At 39.6% G+C, this 18,195-nt stretch overlaps 1 protein-coding gene across 1 annotated transcript in view; it reads right to left on the bottom strand.

The window, feature by feature from the left end:
- LOC128694266 (solute carrier family 23 member 1) overlaps positions 1 to 18,195 on the bottom strand; it is a 123,162-nt gene that overhangs the window by 50,926 nt on the left and 54,041 nt on the right. Inside the window, exons 3-5 of the mRNA XM_053784305.2 lie at positions 5,350 to 5,634; positions 4,624 to 4,781; positions 2,515 to 2,717 (exon numbers count right to left, since the gene is read on the bottom strand). Coding sequence (XP_053640280.1) covers positions 2,515 to 2,717; positions 4,624 to 4,781; positions 5,350 to 5,634 — 646 coding nt within the window. The remainder of the gene's footprint in view (positions 1 to 2,514; positions 2,718 to 4,623; positions 4,782 to 5,349; positions 5,635 to 18,195) is intronic.

Genomic DNA, 18,195 nt, shown 5'->3' with positions numbered 1-18,195 from the left:
GTTTTGATAAAAAGTAATTTAATGTAATTTTATGTAATTATTCAAATTCAAAGTTTATTCTCTATAAGGATTACAATGCTGAGTTTACAGAATTTGGTTATTGTGTGGTTTACATGTAGTAAAATAATAATTACAGAGTGTACCACTAGAACACCTAGCATGGCTAGGCATTTCGAGCAGACTTAGTTTAATTCTTAATTTTAAAATATTACAAATTATGAGGTAAGTTGGTATTATGGCTAAGTGACTAAATACTAGTTTGTGAGTTTAGCAATGTGAATGCTTTTGTTTTGGCATAGTACATAGTTTCAGTATTGGAGTATCACAGGCCAACTTATGACTAGTTAGGATTCATTATTTTAAGATTGAGATTGATATTTCTGTTTATGGTCAAATGGGTGAGTAAGTGTGAACCACCAGGTGGTATTCGTGTAGTTAGTTGACAGGGTGTATCAGGGAGATAAGATGTTTTCTAATGATAGTTTTGAAGGTGATGAATGTGTCTGCAGTTCTAGAGTTCTCAGGTAGGGTGTTCCAGATTTTAGGGCCTTTGACATACATTTAATTTTTGTAAAGGTTTAGTCGGACACGGGGAATGTCGTAGAGATGTTTGTGTCTGGTGTTATGCCTGTGGGTTCTGTCACAACTATCAAGAAAGCGTTTTAGGTCAAGGTTAATATTGGAATTTAAGGGCGTTGCCCCCCGGAACACTCCAGATATATAGTGTGAATAAAAAACAAAAGGGCACAATACTGTGACTGGAACAATATACAAATAATCCGCACACATAGAGGAGCTTACTGGCTCCATCTCTCTTTTCTGTTAGTGTGACTTTGTAAATGGTCCAAGTCGGACCGAACGTCGTCGTAAGTTCCTCTCTCGGCCTGAGATCTATAACCCACTATGATAACATGAACGTAGATAAATATGTTTATGGAGCAACTTGCAATGTGAACACACTGACTGATGTTGTAGTTAGTACTTTAATATGTTTATTATGCACCCCATATCCATCCTGTGGGCGGTAGTCAAAATATTACAAAGGTACATAATGGGGTCCAGAGACTGGACCCCAAACCATACCATGGGCGGGAATAGAACCTACGATCAGAGTTCTGTCCCCGCCCGTGGTATACTTTGTTTGCAATCGTGTCATTACGATTTCGTGAGTCACACTGAGCCCCAAAGTTTTGAGAGCTGAGCAAGTTACAAAGGTAATGAACTCCAGGTAGATATGGTCACAATCATGACAAGTTACAAAGGTATTTACAGATTACAGAGGTACATAATGGGTCCAGGACCAGGCTAAGGCTTGATTACAAGTACTTCTGGCAGTTTGGGAGACACACAGATGATGATTAAACTAAATGCAAATTATGTGATCAGGCATATGGTCACTGTCTTGAACACTATGTGCTTAATTGTCCACTTATTGAGGAATACAGAGATAGACAGTATAATAACCTATGTGGTATGTCAAAATATCTTATTACTGAAAATAAGATACCAGATACACTAAGCAAATTTCCTAAATTTGCTTGTAACAGATAAGTGAACTGTAGATACGTAGATATAAATCCATATGTATACCTGTTAACCCTTTTGGGGCCTAGTTCCTAGGCCTTTTGTGTATTCATATGCTCTTGCGGAGTCGTCCCCCTAGCCCCCTATCCAACTAGCTAGCCCCCCAATAAAAAAAATCCTGACGCCTTCCCTGCACTATTACCAATTTTTACAAGAGTTATTCAGTTATTCAGGCTAAGACGTTGTGTAGTTTTAAAAATAGGTTAGATAAATACACGAGTGGGTGTGGATGGGTGTGAGTTGGACCTGACTAGCTTGTGCTGCTGGGTTTGGTGCAGTGCTCCATCCTTGAGTGGAGATGACCAGACTGGGTGGGTCATTGGGCTAATCCGGGAGGGGGGGGGTCATTGGTCTAATATGGGGGGGACATGGACCTGCTCCGCATGGGTCAATAGGCCTGTTGCAGTGTTCCTTCTTTCTTATGTTCTTATGTTTTTAAGAGAGGACTAGGTAGGCCTGGCTGACACTAGGACCCGGGGTAGGGAGAGGGAGAGGATGCAAGGAGCCGTCAATAGGTACGTAGATGTTAAAAAAAAAAAAAAAAAAAAAAGCAGCTAGGTATATGTTGTAGATTACAAAAAACACTAAAAGCATGCTAGAATGACAGTAATCGTTTTCTGTATGCCTGAAGCACAACAAGAGTCAGCATCCACTTGTGTAAGTTGTATTAACACTTGGTGAGGATAATGTCAATATCTAAGAAATCAGCCAATTTATCTTTATCCACAAAAGTAATCCGAGTAAACATTCATGAGAATGAGGAGGTAAAAGAAAAATAATATTAAAATGTTACAAAAGAAAATGACAGATGAACAAATAACAAAAAGTTTTTAATGCATAATATAACCGATTATTAACCAGTATTACTGACAAGAATAAATAATGTAAACAAAGACCAGGTTTCGTATACAGAACTTGCTTGACTAGTACCTGTGAATCCAACAAGGACTTGAAAGAGCGCAGAGACTACAATAGCGCCTTGGACTTCCCGCATCCGTTCCTGCCAAACTTCTTCCCGTTCAGGGGCCGTCATGTTGGCCAAGGGCAGGAGGTCACAGGTATCAAAAGTGGTAGTAAGAATGGCAATAGTGGGCACCAGGAAGCTGAATGTCCCACCTTGAACTATGGGCAACCTGTGAAAGCAAGACAGGGTACAATACAGTCATTAATTGCATCTGCTAGTAAACAAGTGGTAATTAACCCATTAGGTGCCTCTGTAATCTTTTGACTATCGCCCACACCATAGGTATGGGGTCTATAATAAAAGTATTAATCAAATATTTTACTGTTTAAACAAGGAAGGGATGAAGACATGTTACTGGCATGTCGGCACGCCTCTGGCAAGACAGCGATGGAGTGTATGATGAAAGTGTTTTTTCCTTTTCGGGTCACCTTGCCTTGGTGGGAAACGGCCGATGTGTTTATAAAGAAAATAAATTTTCATGGGTGTGAAGATGGAAAATTCCAATTGTTTTTTGTTAAGCTTGTATTACAGCATATCCGGCATGTACAAAACTAATATAAGACCATAACTAAACTGTAAGAATACTGAGATGAGACGCGCGTCCTGGACGTCAGCGGTGAGGTGTTAAGCGTTCTGTAATAATATTAATTGTTCTCAGTGACCTTGTCTTGCTGTGTGTGGAACCAAACAACTTAAGTAATGTCGCAGATTTTAAGAATCTTTTAATAAGTCATCAAGCTAATCATCATCATACAAACAAAATGAACTTTCATATCCACAAGATACAATACATATTTCTACAAGGATCATTGAATCAGTTTGAAATAATAAATCATACTTTTAAAACTGTACTTTTAGTACTAATTAGCTATCTTTCTTACTGTGCATATTATGTAATTGTAGTTAATTGCTTAAAAAATCCTGCTTAACTGAAGATCACTAAATCAATGTAAAATATAAAGTCATTCTTGTAAAAACTGTACCATTATTCATTAGCTACCTTTCTTGTGCATATAATTGTAATTAACTACATAAAAAATCGTACTTAATAACTCTATGTCTAATTCTTAGGCAGTCTTTAAGCATTAGAATTAGTTTGCTAGAAATGCATTTGCATACTAATGGCTTTCTTTCCCGCCTAACTGTGTTTTATTACATGTAAATTACGTTACTTTTGTACAGCATAAGATAAATGAAAATCTGAAGCTTAGATGACATTCGAGAGTTCCCGGAAAGCCCGTGATTATGCATGGCATTTCGGGCAAGTTAAAACCTAACACTAATATGAAGAACATATATAAAATAAGTCATGCTAATAAATATAACAGACAAACATACATGGGAACAGTAAATGACCACTGTTCTAAAAGAATGAGAAACGTAACCGACCACTGTTGACAAAAAATGAAAAATGTAAATGATCACTGTTCATAAAAATGAGAAATGCAATTGACCATTGTTAGAAATGCAGATGACCACTTAATAAAAAATGAGAAATGCAAGTGACCACTGCTGACAGAAAACTGAAACCTAGCTTAGCACTGTACGTAGATAAAGACACATACGATGCAGGTTTTTAGTTGTTGTTGTTCTACATACTATCGGTATCACTATACCTCCTCCAGTCTTACTTAACACTGGTTACAGTACTGTATGTAACCACTGATAATAAGGGGGCCCCGTGGCCTGGCTGGCAAAGCTCTCGCTTCACACGCTGAAGGTTTGGGTTCGATTCCCGGCAGGGGTTGAAACATTGGACGCGTTTCCTTACACCTGTTGTCCTGTTTACCTAACAAGTAGGTACATGGGTGTTAGTCAACTGGTGTGGGTCGCATCCTGGGAAACAAAATTGAGGGTCCCAATAGAAATAACACAGACAGTCTCTCGATGACGTACTGCCTTTCTTGGGTTATCCTGTGGGTTACCCTGGATGGCTAACCCTCCGGGGTTAAAAATCCGAACAAAATCATATCTCAATATACGAGAACCGTCTGACTACTGCTGATTGATGAGAGGCTTACCTGACCACCGTTGACGGATGCAAACTGCCGATCTGACCATGATAAGAGGCTTACCTAACACCGAAGGTGGCTTGAAGGAGTGTAATCATGCCGGACACGAAGATGATGGTTGACACTATCTTCCCCCTGACAGGATCATTGTCATCGATGCACATGAGTGGTGTGAGGATGAAGGGAATGGTGATGGTGCCGCCCACCATGGTCAAGTAATGCTGCAAGATGCCCGTGGCAGACGATGAGAACGTAGCAATGATAATGACAGCAAGTGGAAACGGTGAAAATTAGTAGAGTATAAATGATGATGGCAGAGGACTGCAAAGATGAGAAAAATGTGACAGGTCTTATAATAATGAAAACTGATGAAAAATAGTGAAAACTGTAATGACATTATTCCTCCCGTATACGAAATACGGTGGTGAATGACAGAGTAAATTTTAGTCTTACTATCTACACTAAGATGACTGTCATCTTCATTCACACTGAAAAGGATTTAAATGTTGCCCAACGTAAGTTTGTCACAGCTAATAGTAGCCATAACTTTATAAATACGAAAAAATGCTTAATAACTGTAATATGAGACTCGTCTAAAAATTATGCATTTAAGCCCATTTTATCTCCGCACAAAAACCCTTGCTAATCACAAATGATCTCAAACAGAGGTGTACACGGTGTACAAGATATTGTACAATGAAAATAAAGTATACAAAAATTAAATTTATGAGCTTATAAGAGATCTTTGTGAATATAATAATCCTAGGTAGTAATAAAAGGTTGACTCACCTGTAGACCCAAGAAAATACACATATACCAGGGAGGAACATCATCTACTGTATACACGAGTTCGTTCTGTGATATTTGCGGCTGTGTGGACGGTAGTTCCTCAGAATATGTTGAGACAGGAACTACTACTACATTATTTAATGTTGGTTGGTCTGGTTGAGTTGAGTTTGGTCCTGTTGGTCGTGTGGCATTTTCCAGAGTCACCTCATCCTGTTTAGGGACTGACAGAGCGATGCCATTATCTGTGGTGGGGGTCGAGACATCTGTACCCTCAGCTGATGTTACCTGTATAAAACAAGTGTCACTGAGCTTAGGAATGAATACATACTAGACGCACAGATATTTCACTTGTACATACATAATGTGCTATATATAACAAAAGCAGATTCCCAGTTAATATTAATAGCTGAAAAATTCTTGAGTCAATTATGTTTCACGACACAGTTTCAACATCCACTATGACCAGTGGAAATTTGCTGCAATAACTACCTAGGCCTCAAAGTCTCTTTTTCCTACATTTGGTTTCTTTACATGACTTTGTCCATTCTCCTGACTGACATCAAGTTATTTAAATCAGGTGGCATGTATGTATATTAGACTAAAATATACAGTACTCTAACAATGTTCAGTTTTCTTTATGGGTTCGACCAGTCTTTAATTAATACACATATTATATATATATATATATATATATATATATATATATATATATATATATATATATATATATATATATATATATATATATATATATATATATATATATATATATATATATATATATATATATATATATAATGTATATATTCAAGAAGGCACTGGACAGGCACCTAAAGTCAGTACCTGACCAACCGGGCTGTGGTTCGTACGTCAGCTTGCGTGCGTCCAGCAGTAACAGCCTGGTTGATCAGACCCTGATCCACCGTGAGGCCTGGTCTCAGACCGGGCCGCGGGGGCGATGACCACCAAAACCCACTCCAGGTGTGTGTGTGTGTGTGTATATATATATGTATATATATATATATATATATATATATATATATATATATATATATATATATATATATATATATATATATATATAATGCACAAGGAATTCGCAAGAGCAGGCGAAATATACACAAACACTGATCTCTGGCTGAAGGAGACTCGAACCTACGAACCTTAGGACAAGGTACGCAGTGCTTTACTAATCTACACACACTGGACAATACCTTGGCGTGTAGCTAGCGCTACACGTTTGATCCAAGGCAACCAGCTTTCAGGGAGAAGGCTTACAGCTTTTCAATTCATCACCTGCATACTTGGATCAAACGTGTAGCGCTAGCTACACGCCAAGGTATTGTCCAGTGTGGGTAGATTGGTAAAGCACTGCGTACCTTGTCCCAAGGTTCGTAGGTTCGAGTCTCCTTCAGCCAGAGATAAGTGTTTATATATATATATATATATATATATATATAATATATATATATATATATATATATATATATATATATATATATATATATATGAGAGAGAGAGAGAGAGAGAGAGAGAGAGAGAGATAGAGATATTACTGTGTGTGTGTCTCGTTCCGAATAGGTAAATTAAGTCCTTTCTAAAATTTTCTCTTATGTGTTTAAAGATATACATTTTTTCACTTACGTTCAAGTAAAAATTAATAATTTTGTACCAAAAAAAATGAGAAAACTTACCTGACCTTATTATAACAAGCGCAATTTAATTTAGCCTAATCCAACTAAATATACTTTAGGTAAGTTTACAATAATTTAATAAACAAACACAATGAAATAAATTTTTGTCGTTAGGTTCAGAATGATTTTTGCGAAATTATTGCACACACAAATTTTCGCTTGCCTTATTCGGCAAGAAGACCGTTGTTATTTAAGCCAAAATCGCAAGTTTTACATATCCGGCACGATATATATATATAATTAAGGAATAACTAATTTAAGAGCATTTTAGGAAAAAAGATGTTTACTTCCTGTATGACAGCTGGTATCCACGGTTAACAAACAGGAAATCTGCTGGTCTTTCCCCACAATTAAAATCCTAAAAGCATTCCCAGGCCTGAAGCATACGGGGAAAACCCCCAAGCATTTCGGCATTTTTTCCTTATTTCACGTTTCGTCGGAAGGAAAAAAAATAAAAGAAAGCCGGAGTTAGAACGACTCATATGTTGATGTATCATACTTTTTTTTTTTTCAACAAGTCGGCCGTCTCCCACCGAGGCAGGGTGAGCCAAAAAGAAAGAAAATCCCCAAAAAGAAAATACTTTCATCATTCAATACTTTCACCTCACTCTTACATAATCACTGTCTTTACAGAGGCGCCCAGATACTACAGTTTAGAAGTCCTTCTAAACTGTCAATATCTCAGACCCCTCCTTTAAAGTGCAGGCATTGTACTTCCCATTTCTAGGACTCAAGTCCGGCTAAATCTATAATAACCAGTTTCCCTGAATCCCTTCACTAAATATTACCCTGCTCACATTGCAACAGCTCAAGTCCCACAAACTGTGCGTCTCCATTTACTCCTATCTAACACGCTCACACACGCTTGCTGAAGTCCAAGCCCCTCGCCTACAAAACCTCCTGTACCCCGTCCCTCCAACCTTTTGGAGGACGACCCCTACCCCTCCTTCCTTCCCCTACAGATTTATACGCTCTCCATGTCATTCTACTTTGATCCATTCTCTCTAAATGATCAAACCACTTCAACAACCACTCTTCAGTCCTCTGATTAATACTTTTAGTAACTCCACACCTCCTCCTAATTTCCACACTACGAATTCTCTGTATAATATTTACACCACACATTGCCCTTAGACAGGACATCTCCACTGCCTCCAGCCGCCTCCTCGCTGCAGCATTTACAACCCAAGCTTCACACCCATAGAAGAGTGTTGGTACCACTATACTTTCGTACATTCCCTTCTTTGCTTCCATAGAGAACGTTTTTTGTCTCCACAGATACCTCAACGCACCACTCGCCTTCTTTTCCTTCATCGATTCTATGATTAACCTCATCCTTCATAAACTCATCTGCTGACAACTCTCAAATATCTGAAAACGTTCACTTCTTCCATAATCTCTCTCTCCAATGTAATATCCATTTTTTCTTTATCTAAATCATTTGAAACCCTCATCACCTTACTCTTATCTATGTTCACTTTCAACTTTCTACCTCTACACACCCTCCGAAACTCGTCTACTAACCTTTGCAACTTTTCTTTAGAATCTCCCATAAGCACAGTATCATCAGAAAAACTTCAACCTCACATTCTAATACTGCATTTTTAAAACTATCCCAACCCTCTTTAACACCCTCCCCCCCCATCACTACTAATACTTTCAGAAATCTCCAGAAATTTCCAAATCTCTCTCTCTCTCTCTCTCTCTCTCTCTCTCTCTCTCTCTCTCTCTCTCTCCCTCTCTCTCTCTCTCTCTCTCTCCTCTACACTTCTGTCTTCTCCAGGTGCATATGCGCTTACTATAACTCACTTTTCACATCCAACCCTTATTTTACACCACAATCCTTGAATTTATACATTTATATTCCCTCTTTTCCTGCCATAACTTATCCTTCAACAATATTGCTACTCCTCCTTTAGCTCTAACTATTTGAAACCCCTGACCTAGTCCCATTTATTTTTCCCCACTGAAACTCTCCCACCCCCTTCAGCTTTGTTTCACTTAAAGCCAGGACATCCAGCTTCTCATTCATAATATCCTCAATCATCTCTTTCTTATTCCCACAACATCCACGCACATTCAAACATCCCACTTTGACGATTTTCTTCTTTTTAGTAAGCTATACAAGAAAAGGGGTTACTAGCCCATTGTTCCCGGCATTTTAGCTGACTTTTACTACACTCAAGACTCAAGACAAGAAGTTCACTTTCACTTATTATATAAGGGATGGGATACATGGTGTGGATATATGGACTAATACAGATATAAGATACAGTGATATGGCTGGAACAATTCATAGCCCTTAAAGAGGGAAAGTGTGTATGTGTAGGGGGAGGTGCTTGTGAAGGGCTTTTGATCCAAGGAACTTCAGCTACCCCTCTCCTTTGTGTTAAGCCTAACTGACTGCCTCCCATTCCCCATGGTTCTACTTCCCCATAAATACGAGTACTAGTCTACAAAATGTATCTTTCTATTCATTTAGAAACCAAACTGGTAGTCAAAGCTAACTTTGATGCGCTGATTACTTATCTGAGCTTGTTTAGTCTATAACGTCAAGTTTTTTGAAATCTTATGATCAACGTTTTGGCTATTTAAATTTGAAGACTCACTTGATATACTGTACGTTGCCCACTAATCAAAGGAATTATGCATACATATGAAGTGTGGTAAAGGTAATGACAAAAACTAAACTTTCTTTTTGTAATATATACAGGGTGTCCACAAAAACACTCCCTGATTTCAAACAGGTATAACATGTAACTTTATTTTAATAATCTTTCACAGTCACTAACTTCAGATGCAGGATTTCGTTCAGTTTTATGTGGTATAAGGTACCATTAAAGGCACTAAGTGTGCGCCCCTCTGGTTGCTCAGCAAACATCGATGCGATAGTCCAGTTCGGTCCAGACGCTCTGCAGCATATCTGGAGTTATCATGCGAACTGCTTCAGTGATCGAAATTTTCAGCTCCTCCAGGGATGCAGGTAGTGGTGGTACGTAAACTATGCTCTTCACGTACTCCCAAAGAAAGAAGTCACAAACAATTGGGTCCGGTGACCTCGCAGGCCACTTGCAGAGGTCACCGGACCTGTTTGTGACTTCTTCCAACAACCTCTGCAACTTCTCTTCAAAATATCCCAAAAGCATAGTGTCATCAGCAAAGAACAACTGTGACAACTCCCACTTTGTATTAGATTCTTTATCTTTTAACCCCAAACCTCTTGCCAACACTAGAGTATTCACTTCTCTTACAACCCCATCTATAAATATATTGAACAACCATGGTGACATCACACATCCTTGTCTAAGGCCTACTTTTACTGATAAATAATCTCCCTCTCTCTCCTACATACTCTAACCTGAGCCTCGCTATCCTCGTAAAAACTCTTCACTGCTTTCAATAACCTACCTACTATTCCATACATTTGCAACATCTGCCACATTGCCCCCCTATCCACCCTGTCATACGCCTTTTCCAAATCCATAAATGCCACAAAAAAACTCTTTACCCTTATCTAGATACTGTTCACCTATATGTTTCACTGTAAACACTTGGTCTACACACCCCCTACCCTTCCTAAAGCCTCCTTGTTCATCTGCTATCCTACTCTCCGTCTTACTCTTAATTTTTTTCAATAATAACTCTTCCATACACTTTACCAGGTATACTCAACAGACTTATTTCCCTATAATTTGTGCATTCTCTTTTGTCTCCTTTGCCTTTATACAAAGAAACTATGCATGCTCTCTGCCAATCCCTAGGTACCTTACCCTCTTCCATACATTTATTAAATAATTGCACCAACCACTCCAAAACTATATCCCCACCTGTTTTTAACATTTCTATCTTTATCCCATCAATCCCAGCTGCTCTACCCCCTTCAGTGTACCCACTGCCTCACGAACTTCCCCCACACTCACAACTCGATCCTCCTCACTCCTACAAGATTTTATTCCTCCTTGCCCTATACACGAAATCGCAGCTTCCCTATCTTCATCAACATTTAACAATTCCTCAAATTATTCCCTCCATCTTCCCGATACCTCTAACTCTCCATTTAATAACTCTCCTCTCCTGTTTTTAACTGTCAAATCCATTTGTTCCCTAGGCTTCCTCAACTTTTTAATCTCACTCCAAAACTTTTTCTTACTTTCAACAAAATTTGTTGATAACATCTCACCCACTCTCTCATTTGCTCTCTGTTTACAGTGCTTCACCACTCTCTTAACTTCTCTTTTCCTCTCCATATTTATTCTTCCCTCCTTGCATCACTTCTACTTTGTAAAAACCCCTCATATCCTAAGTTGTTCTCTCTTACTACTCCCTTTACATCATTCGACCAATCGTTCTTCTTCCCTCCCTCACCCACTTTCCTGTAACCACAAGCTTCTACTGAACGCTAACACTACATTCTTGAACCTACCCATACATCTTCAACCCCACTGCCTATACTCTCACTAGCCCAGACTTCTTTATCATGTCTAACGTTAACAAACGAATGTCAACTACTAGTATGCTTGCTAAGACCTCATCAGGAATACACTAGGAAAAATTTCTTCTCTAAGAAAAAAGTGGTCGATTTCAAAACAGGACAACAGAGGAAACCCTCAAAAAAATGCGTGTTGAAGTCAAGGCCATAGATGTGGCCATCAACCGCAACATTGTACATAATCATAGTACACACTATTGCCCTCCGCCCCCTTGTAGACACGCCAACACTGACAAACTTAGCTGAAGTCTCACTCTCCATCACGGAGTATAATAGAATATGCTGATGTCTCCAGTTTAGTGGGTCGCATCCTGGGCAGAGTGAGACACATGAGAATGCTCCAATACACTTGTTGCCTCTGTTCACCTAGAAGGAAATAAGCACCAGCTGGTAGTAGATAAAAAAAATGCACAATACCGTGACTGGAACGATACACAAATAACCCGCACATAGAAGAGAGGAGCTTACGGCGACGTTTCGGTCCGACTTGGTGAGTCACATCCTGTTGCGTAAATATGCGAGGCAAGTCCGTTGTCGAGTAAATAAGTCATTCACACATTGCAGTGTATCTAATTATGCTAATTAAAACCAAGCAATTTCTAAACAGATTGCAACAGAGTTTGCCGAAGCCTCCCCAGCAACCCCCCTAAACAAAGGCAGGTGCGAGAGTGGAAAGTGATGCAGCAAGAAAAGACACTTGCCTTTGGAATCTTCTTTTACCAATCCATTTTCCCTCACCACTATTTTACCTCCCGGTTTCCATTCACTCACTCGCTCAAATTCCACTTAACCCGGTGTTCACTCATATATAAATTAATCCAATTATGAGTGGATGACGGGCATAAACAAGGGAGACATTAATAAAGTACTGAGGGTGTCGAACCAGGTAAGAACCAGGAATAATGGATTTAAGTTGGATAAATTTAGATTTAGAAAGGACATAGGTAAGTACTGGTTTTCTAACAGAGTTGTAGATGCGTGGAACAGTCTTCCCAGTGGGGTGATAGAGGCTAGGACCTTGGGTAGCTTTAAGAAGAGACTGGACAAATATATGAGTGGGAGGGGCTGGGTTTGATTGGTGTTGGGGGGTGCGGGAGTTGTTTCTTGAGTAGCTTTAGGTAGAGATCGTTTTGATAAGGACCTGCCTCGTATGGGCCAGTAGGCCTTCTGCAGTGTTCCTACATTCTTATGTTCTTATGTTCTTATATCATGCGTCTCCCTCCATTTCATTTTTATCGAAATTCAAGTTTATATAACTGAATTCCCTTCCTTCTTCCACCTTTCCCCTCCCTCCGGCGGCCCGGTGGCCTGGTGGCTAAAGCTCCCGCTTCACACACGGAGGGCCCGGGTTCGATTCCCGGCGGGTGGAAACATTTGACACGTTTCCTTACACCTGTTGTCCTGTTCACCTAGCAGCAAGTAGGTACCTGGGTGTTAGTCGACTGGTGTGGGTCGCATCCTGGGGGACAAGATTAAGGACCCCAATGGAAATAAGTTAGACAGTCCTCGATGACGCACTGACTTTCTTGGGTTATCCTGGGTGGCTAACCCTCCGGGGTTAAAAATCCGAACGAAATCTTATCTTATCCGTTTCCTTATCTTTCTCTGCCTATCTCCCCATTTCACATTTCTTTCTACCCTTCCACTCACTCTTCCTCCCTTCACCTCTCTTTCTTCCTATTCCCCTCCAGTTCCTTGGATGAAGAGCCGTTCGCCATCAAGGTCTCTTGAAGGGGCCAGCATTCAGACTATCAAACAAGACACACGAAAGTCAGAGAACGGTAAGCTCCATATTACACAAGTTACTATTTTTTTTTACTCTATGGTGAGATTCTCATTTATTTTTTTTTCTGTCAGGTTATCACATTATTGTCATATCTAAGTGTGGCGGAGGCTCGACCACTCATCATCATGCACACGCTAACTAATCATAATAGGCAGACAACAAGCGATACTTTATCATAAGAGTTTGGAACCTGTGGACAGTTACTTCTTGCCAACGCAGCTGAACGCCATACACAGCTTTACGATCAGGTATGAGAGGGCTCAAGAGACCAGAAGCCCGCAGTGATGGTTGACGAACACATGGCCAGTGAGCCCTAAAACGAGAACTAGTTCCCATCCGTTCTGTGATTTGTTTGCAGTCGTGTTATTACGATCTCGTGAGTCATGGTTGACAAAGGTTGAGAGGAGGGGCCAACAACAAAGAATAGATGCCCGCAAAAAAAAAAAAAATAATGAGTACGTCACAATACAAAGTGGGGAGGTGGTGGTGGTTGAGTTAAAGTTAATTTAACTTCTTTATTATGCACCCTACATCCATCCTGTGGGCGGTAATCAAAGAATACAGAAGTTCATAATGGGCCCAGGGACTGGGTCGCAAAGTTTTGATAGATGAACAAGTTACAGTGATAATGAACTATTTACAAGATTATATCTGTGATAATGCAGTGGTGATTGAAGAGTGAGTATGTCGCAACTTGATGTGTCCACGACTCCACATCGAGTATATAACAGACGTCCAAACACGCGGGGAAGCCAGGAAAAAATCCCACATCTAGCACCAAGGTTTTTTTTTCCCCCCATAATAAGCCCCTCTATTTTCGTTTCATCCCTAATAGTATACAGACAGATCGTTCAGAGCAACACATCTGCCAGAAAACGTTCATTGACAACCAACAGAGCGTTCAGAGTGACACAATCACCATAGAGAGCGTTCAGAGTGACAATCACCATACAGAGAGCGTTCAGAGCGACACAATCACCATAGAGAGCGTTCAGAGCGACAATCACCATACAGAGCGTTCAGAGTGACAATCACCATACAGAGAGCATTCAGAGCGACACAATCACCATACAGAGCGTTCAGTGACAATCACCATACAGAGAGCGTTCAGTGACAATCACCATAGAGAAAGCGTTCAAAGCTATAATCACCATATAGAGAGCATTCAGTGACAATCACCATACAAAGAGCGTTCATTGCGATAATCACCATATAGAGAGCGCTCGGTGACAATCACCATACTGAGGGTGTTCAGTGACAGCTACCATAGATTGTTCAGAGAGAATCACCAGTTAGTTTAATATATCATTATGTACATAACAGTAAATGAACAAAGATAATTATTATTTATCAGTTAGACAAGTAGGAATTTGGGACACCTAGGTCGCAAAAAATGTCCCCCTTCGATACCTATCACTGTCATATCCACAAGTTGCTCTGGACCTATTAATCATAAATGAAATATACATCACCAGGAATGCTGGTAAATATATAAATTTGTGGACTGTATATTAAATTAATAAAGGATTATATATATACACATTTACATAACAGAAGGAGAATATCTTAAAATCACTCACCAATTTGACTGGAGATTAATGTCATGTACAGGAGCCCCCCTTTTCCCTACATTTATGAAAAATTTACAGGCCAGAATTTAAACATAAATTAGACAGCTTATCTGAGGTTCCTGGAGTTGTCCTGTCCTGTCGCCTGATACTCAAATTATGCAGGAATGCACATCCAACAATTTAGGCTCTTTTTTTGAGAGGTGTCAGCCCAATTTTAACCTCTAGAGCACGAAAATTTCTTCCCATTACTAATGTCTGTTACTCAATTCAAAAACAAAAATGGCGACTGTCCTTCTGCGCAGGCGCAGAAAAAAATTCCCATTCTTTATGACATAAATGTTATTAAATACAGTATGGCCATCCATTTACATATAACTACTGTATTTCTGGAAAATATATACAGTATTTTCCACAACTACCATAAAAAAAATCTTAAAAAATACATCGACACCATGCCTAACCCTTCTAGGGTAGGGTAGGTGCCCGAGCCCGAGCTTACAGCTCACAAAACTGTCATTCCCTTGGGGCGGGGATGGCAGACCAGAGAGGCCTAGCTTGTGGCTAGGCCTGGGGGCAGTTGGTCCCAAAGATGAGGAGGTACTTGTGCCTCCTCCCATGGGAGACTTAGGTCTCAGACATTCCCTAAAGAGGGAGCCAAGGCCGGGCCACCACTTGGAAAAGGCCCGGGCCGGGAAAATACCGGCTAATCTTTAATAATAATAATCATAATAATCTTAAAAAATATGTATGGTAATAACTGAATGGCTCCTCTAGTGACTGAATACTAACTGATGATTGGCTCTGACGTTGCATTCAAGCCAAAACGAATGTATTATTTTTGCTATCTCCAAAAATAACAGTTTGCACAAGAAATAAACACTTATTACGTGGGGCAGATAAGTTGCATCGTAAAATTTACAATATTGTCTGAGTTACCCCTAGCATCAACACTAATATATTTACAGTATTGTCTGAGTTACCCCTAGCATCAACACTTAGTAATATGAAGGGTGTCAGTTGAGGTGTTCTCCAGCTAACACACAGGAATAAATCTGCAAATGGTCTGTTTCATTGTCCATTGTGCGCCCACACATGGAAATAGTTGGGCGTATCTTGTCTTGGATACGATACACCAGCGATGTTCCCAAAATAGGAAAATGTATTCTTCTTAAATATAAAAGTTAGTTTTCTTTTCTCATTTATTTTTTATTTAAAATTCTCTACAATCGTGTAAAAAATGTTTGAGTTTTATTTCTAAGAAAAATCACATTTGATAAGATACCGGCGAATAAGAAAAAAAAAAAAAAAAAAAAAAGATTGCTTGAAAAACTGGCAAACCTGCGCCCCATCACTGCTAAAAATCGACATAAAAATACTTCCAATTAAGTAATAAAATGGTTAAAATCATAACCATAGTTTTTAAAGGGATGGACCGGTAAGCCAGCGGAAGGCCTCGGTCAGATGACCAAAAGCTCCAACGACGGATTATATGACTAAGACACGCAACAGGAAACATTTGTCCTGTTTCCTGACAAATCATACCTAACCTAACCAAAGATTTTGTTGACACTCAGATACTGCGACAGTTCATCATTAAGCCGAGTGCTTGACCTCACCACAGGTCCAAGACAGGCAGGTAAGTCCACTTTTCCCCACCTTGCTCATCATATATATATATCGCAGTCTATAATCTTGTGAAAGGAAGGTTGAGACGTAGTTGAACAGCGGTGTTGGTAATAGGGGAAGTCGGTTCCAGAGCTTGTCAAGCGTCATATCCACGCACCGTGTATGTACCCTAGTACCTGCCCAAGCATAATTCTGCCTGTCAACAGGGATATCAAACTGCTAAGTGTATACCTCGATATATTTCTGACAGCCTCTAGGTGATTAAGCTGCCCCTAATTAACAGTCAGTTGAATATTCACACAAAGTCTTAAAGACACGGACTAAATTTGTGGAGTATCATCCTTCTTATAGAATACATCGACATTAATATTTTGAAGCCAATCAGCTTTTTTCTATTGAATATAAGTATCAATATTCTTTTAATAAAGCTACCATATTAAGACTTTGCCACCCAATAACAGCATGAACTTTGTGTCCAGGAAGTCACACCAGTAGTTAAAATTTGAAACTGATCGAAAGAGGCATTCTCCAGTTACTGAGAGCGCTGTATGACCCTGGTGGTTTTAGCGCTTACTTTTGATTATAATAATAATGCTCCATGGGGAAGTGGAACAGAATTCTTCCTCCGTAAGCCATGCGTGTCGTAAGAGACAACTAATATGCCAGGAGCAAGAGGCTAGTAATCCCTTCTCTATACATTACTAAATTAAAAAAAAAAATCTCTTTAGGTCACCCTGCCTCGGTGGGATGCAGCCGGGTAGTTAAAATAATAATAATCAAGTTACGGCATGGAATCCAACAATTCTTTTTAACTATTTTACCATTTTGACAAATTTTTCCTTACACACAAATAAAACGTAATAGTTACTATCCTGGTAGCAAGATGCACCAGCCAATAATAATATAAACTCATTCAGAAGTAAACTTAAATTTATTTTATCTCATTTAATGGGAATCAAAATGTCAAAATATTTACACACAAAAATGGGAAGATCTGCACCTTCACTTAAATTTCACTCTCAAATTAGGAGGCGTGCGTGCAGCCAGCAGCAACAGCCTGGTTGATCAGGCTCTGATCCACCAGGAGGCCTGGTCTCAGACCGGGCCGCGGGGGCGTTGACCCCCGGAACTCTCTCCAGGTAAACTCCAGGTATGCCGCTGAAGGTTCTGGAAGCTTTACGATGCTGGGAATAGGTTCAGCAACTGTGAACATAAGGCTTATGCATCTGCCAATTGTTCCAAGAAACTGGCCCTAGTTATCGTACACAAGCGTTGAAATTTTGAAGCCGATCATACGAGGCCTCTGGTCATGAGTGAAAGAAAACGAAAAGTTGGAGGAAATTAAAATTAAAAAAAGTAAAGAAAATTCAGACAACCACTTGAAGGTCCTCCCTTCAGGTATACCTATAACAGTATTTGTGTTCTTTGTTAATATTTCAGCACAACCGCAAAGACGTATTTGTCATGCGGTTAAACTCAATAATGACGTATAGTTTACAAGACAGTTATTTTTCCGTTGTATCACCTTGAACAGAGTGGACTCCCATGACCGCACTCAAGCAAAATTACACTTATTTTACCGACTCTCACAGCAACCAGCACTGTAATGACCATATTAATAACCGCCATGTTATGCTTTCGGGTTTAGCAGTGACGTACAGATTACATGACATAGCTATT

The sequence above is a fragment of the Cherax quadricarinatus genome, chromosome 43, assembly GCF_038502225.1.
Source record: "Cherax quadricarinatus isolate ZL_2023a chromosome 43, ASM3850222v1, whole genome shotgun sequence".
Taxonomy (NCBI): Eukaryota; Metazoa; Arthropoda; class Malacostraca; order Decapoda; family Parastacidae; genus Cherax; species Cherax quadricarinatus.
This window is presented reverse-complemented; position numbering and strand designations above follow the sequence as displayed.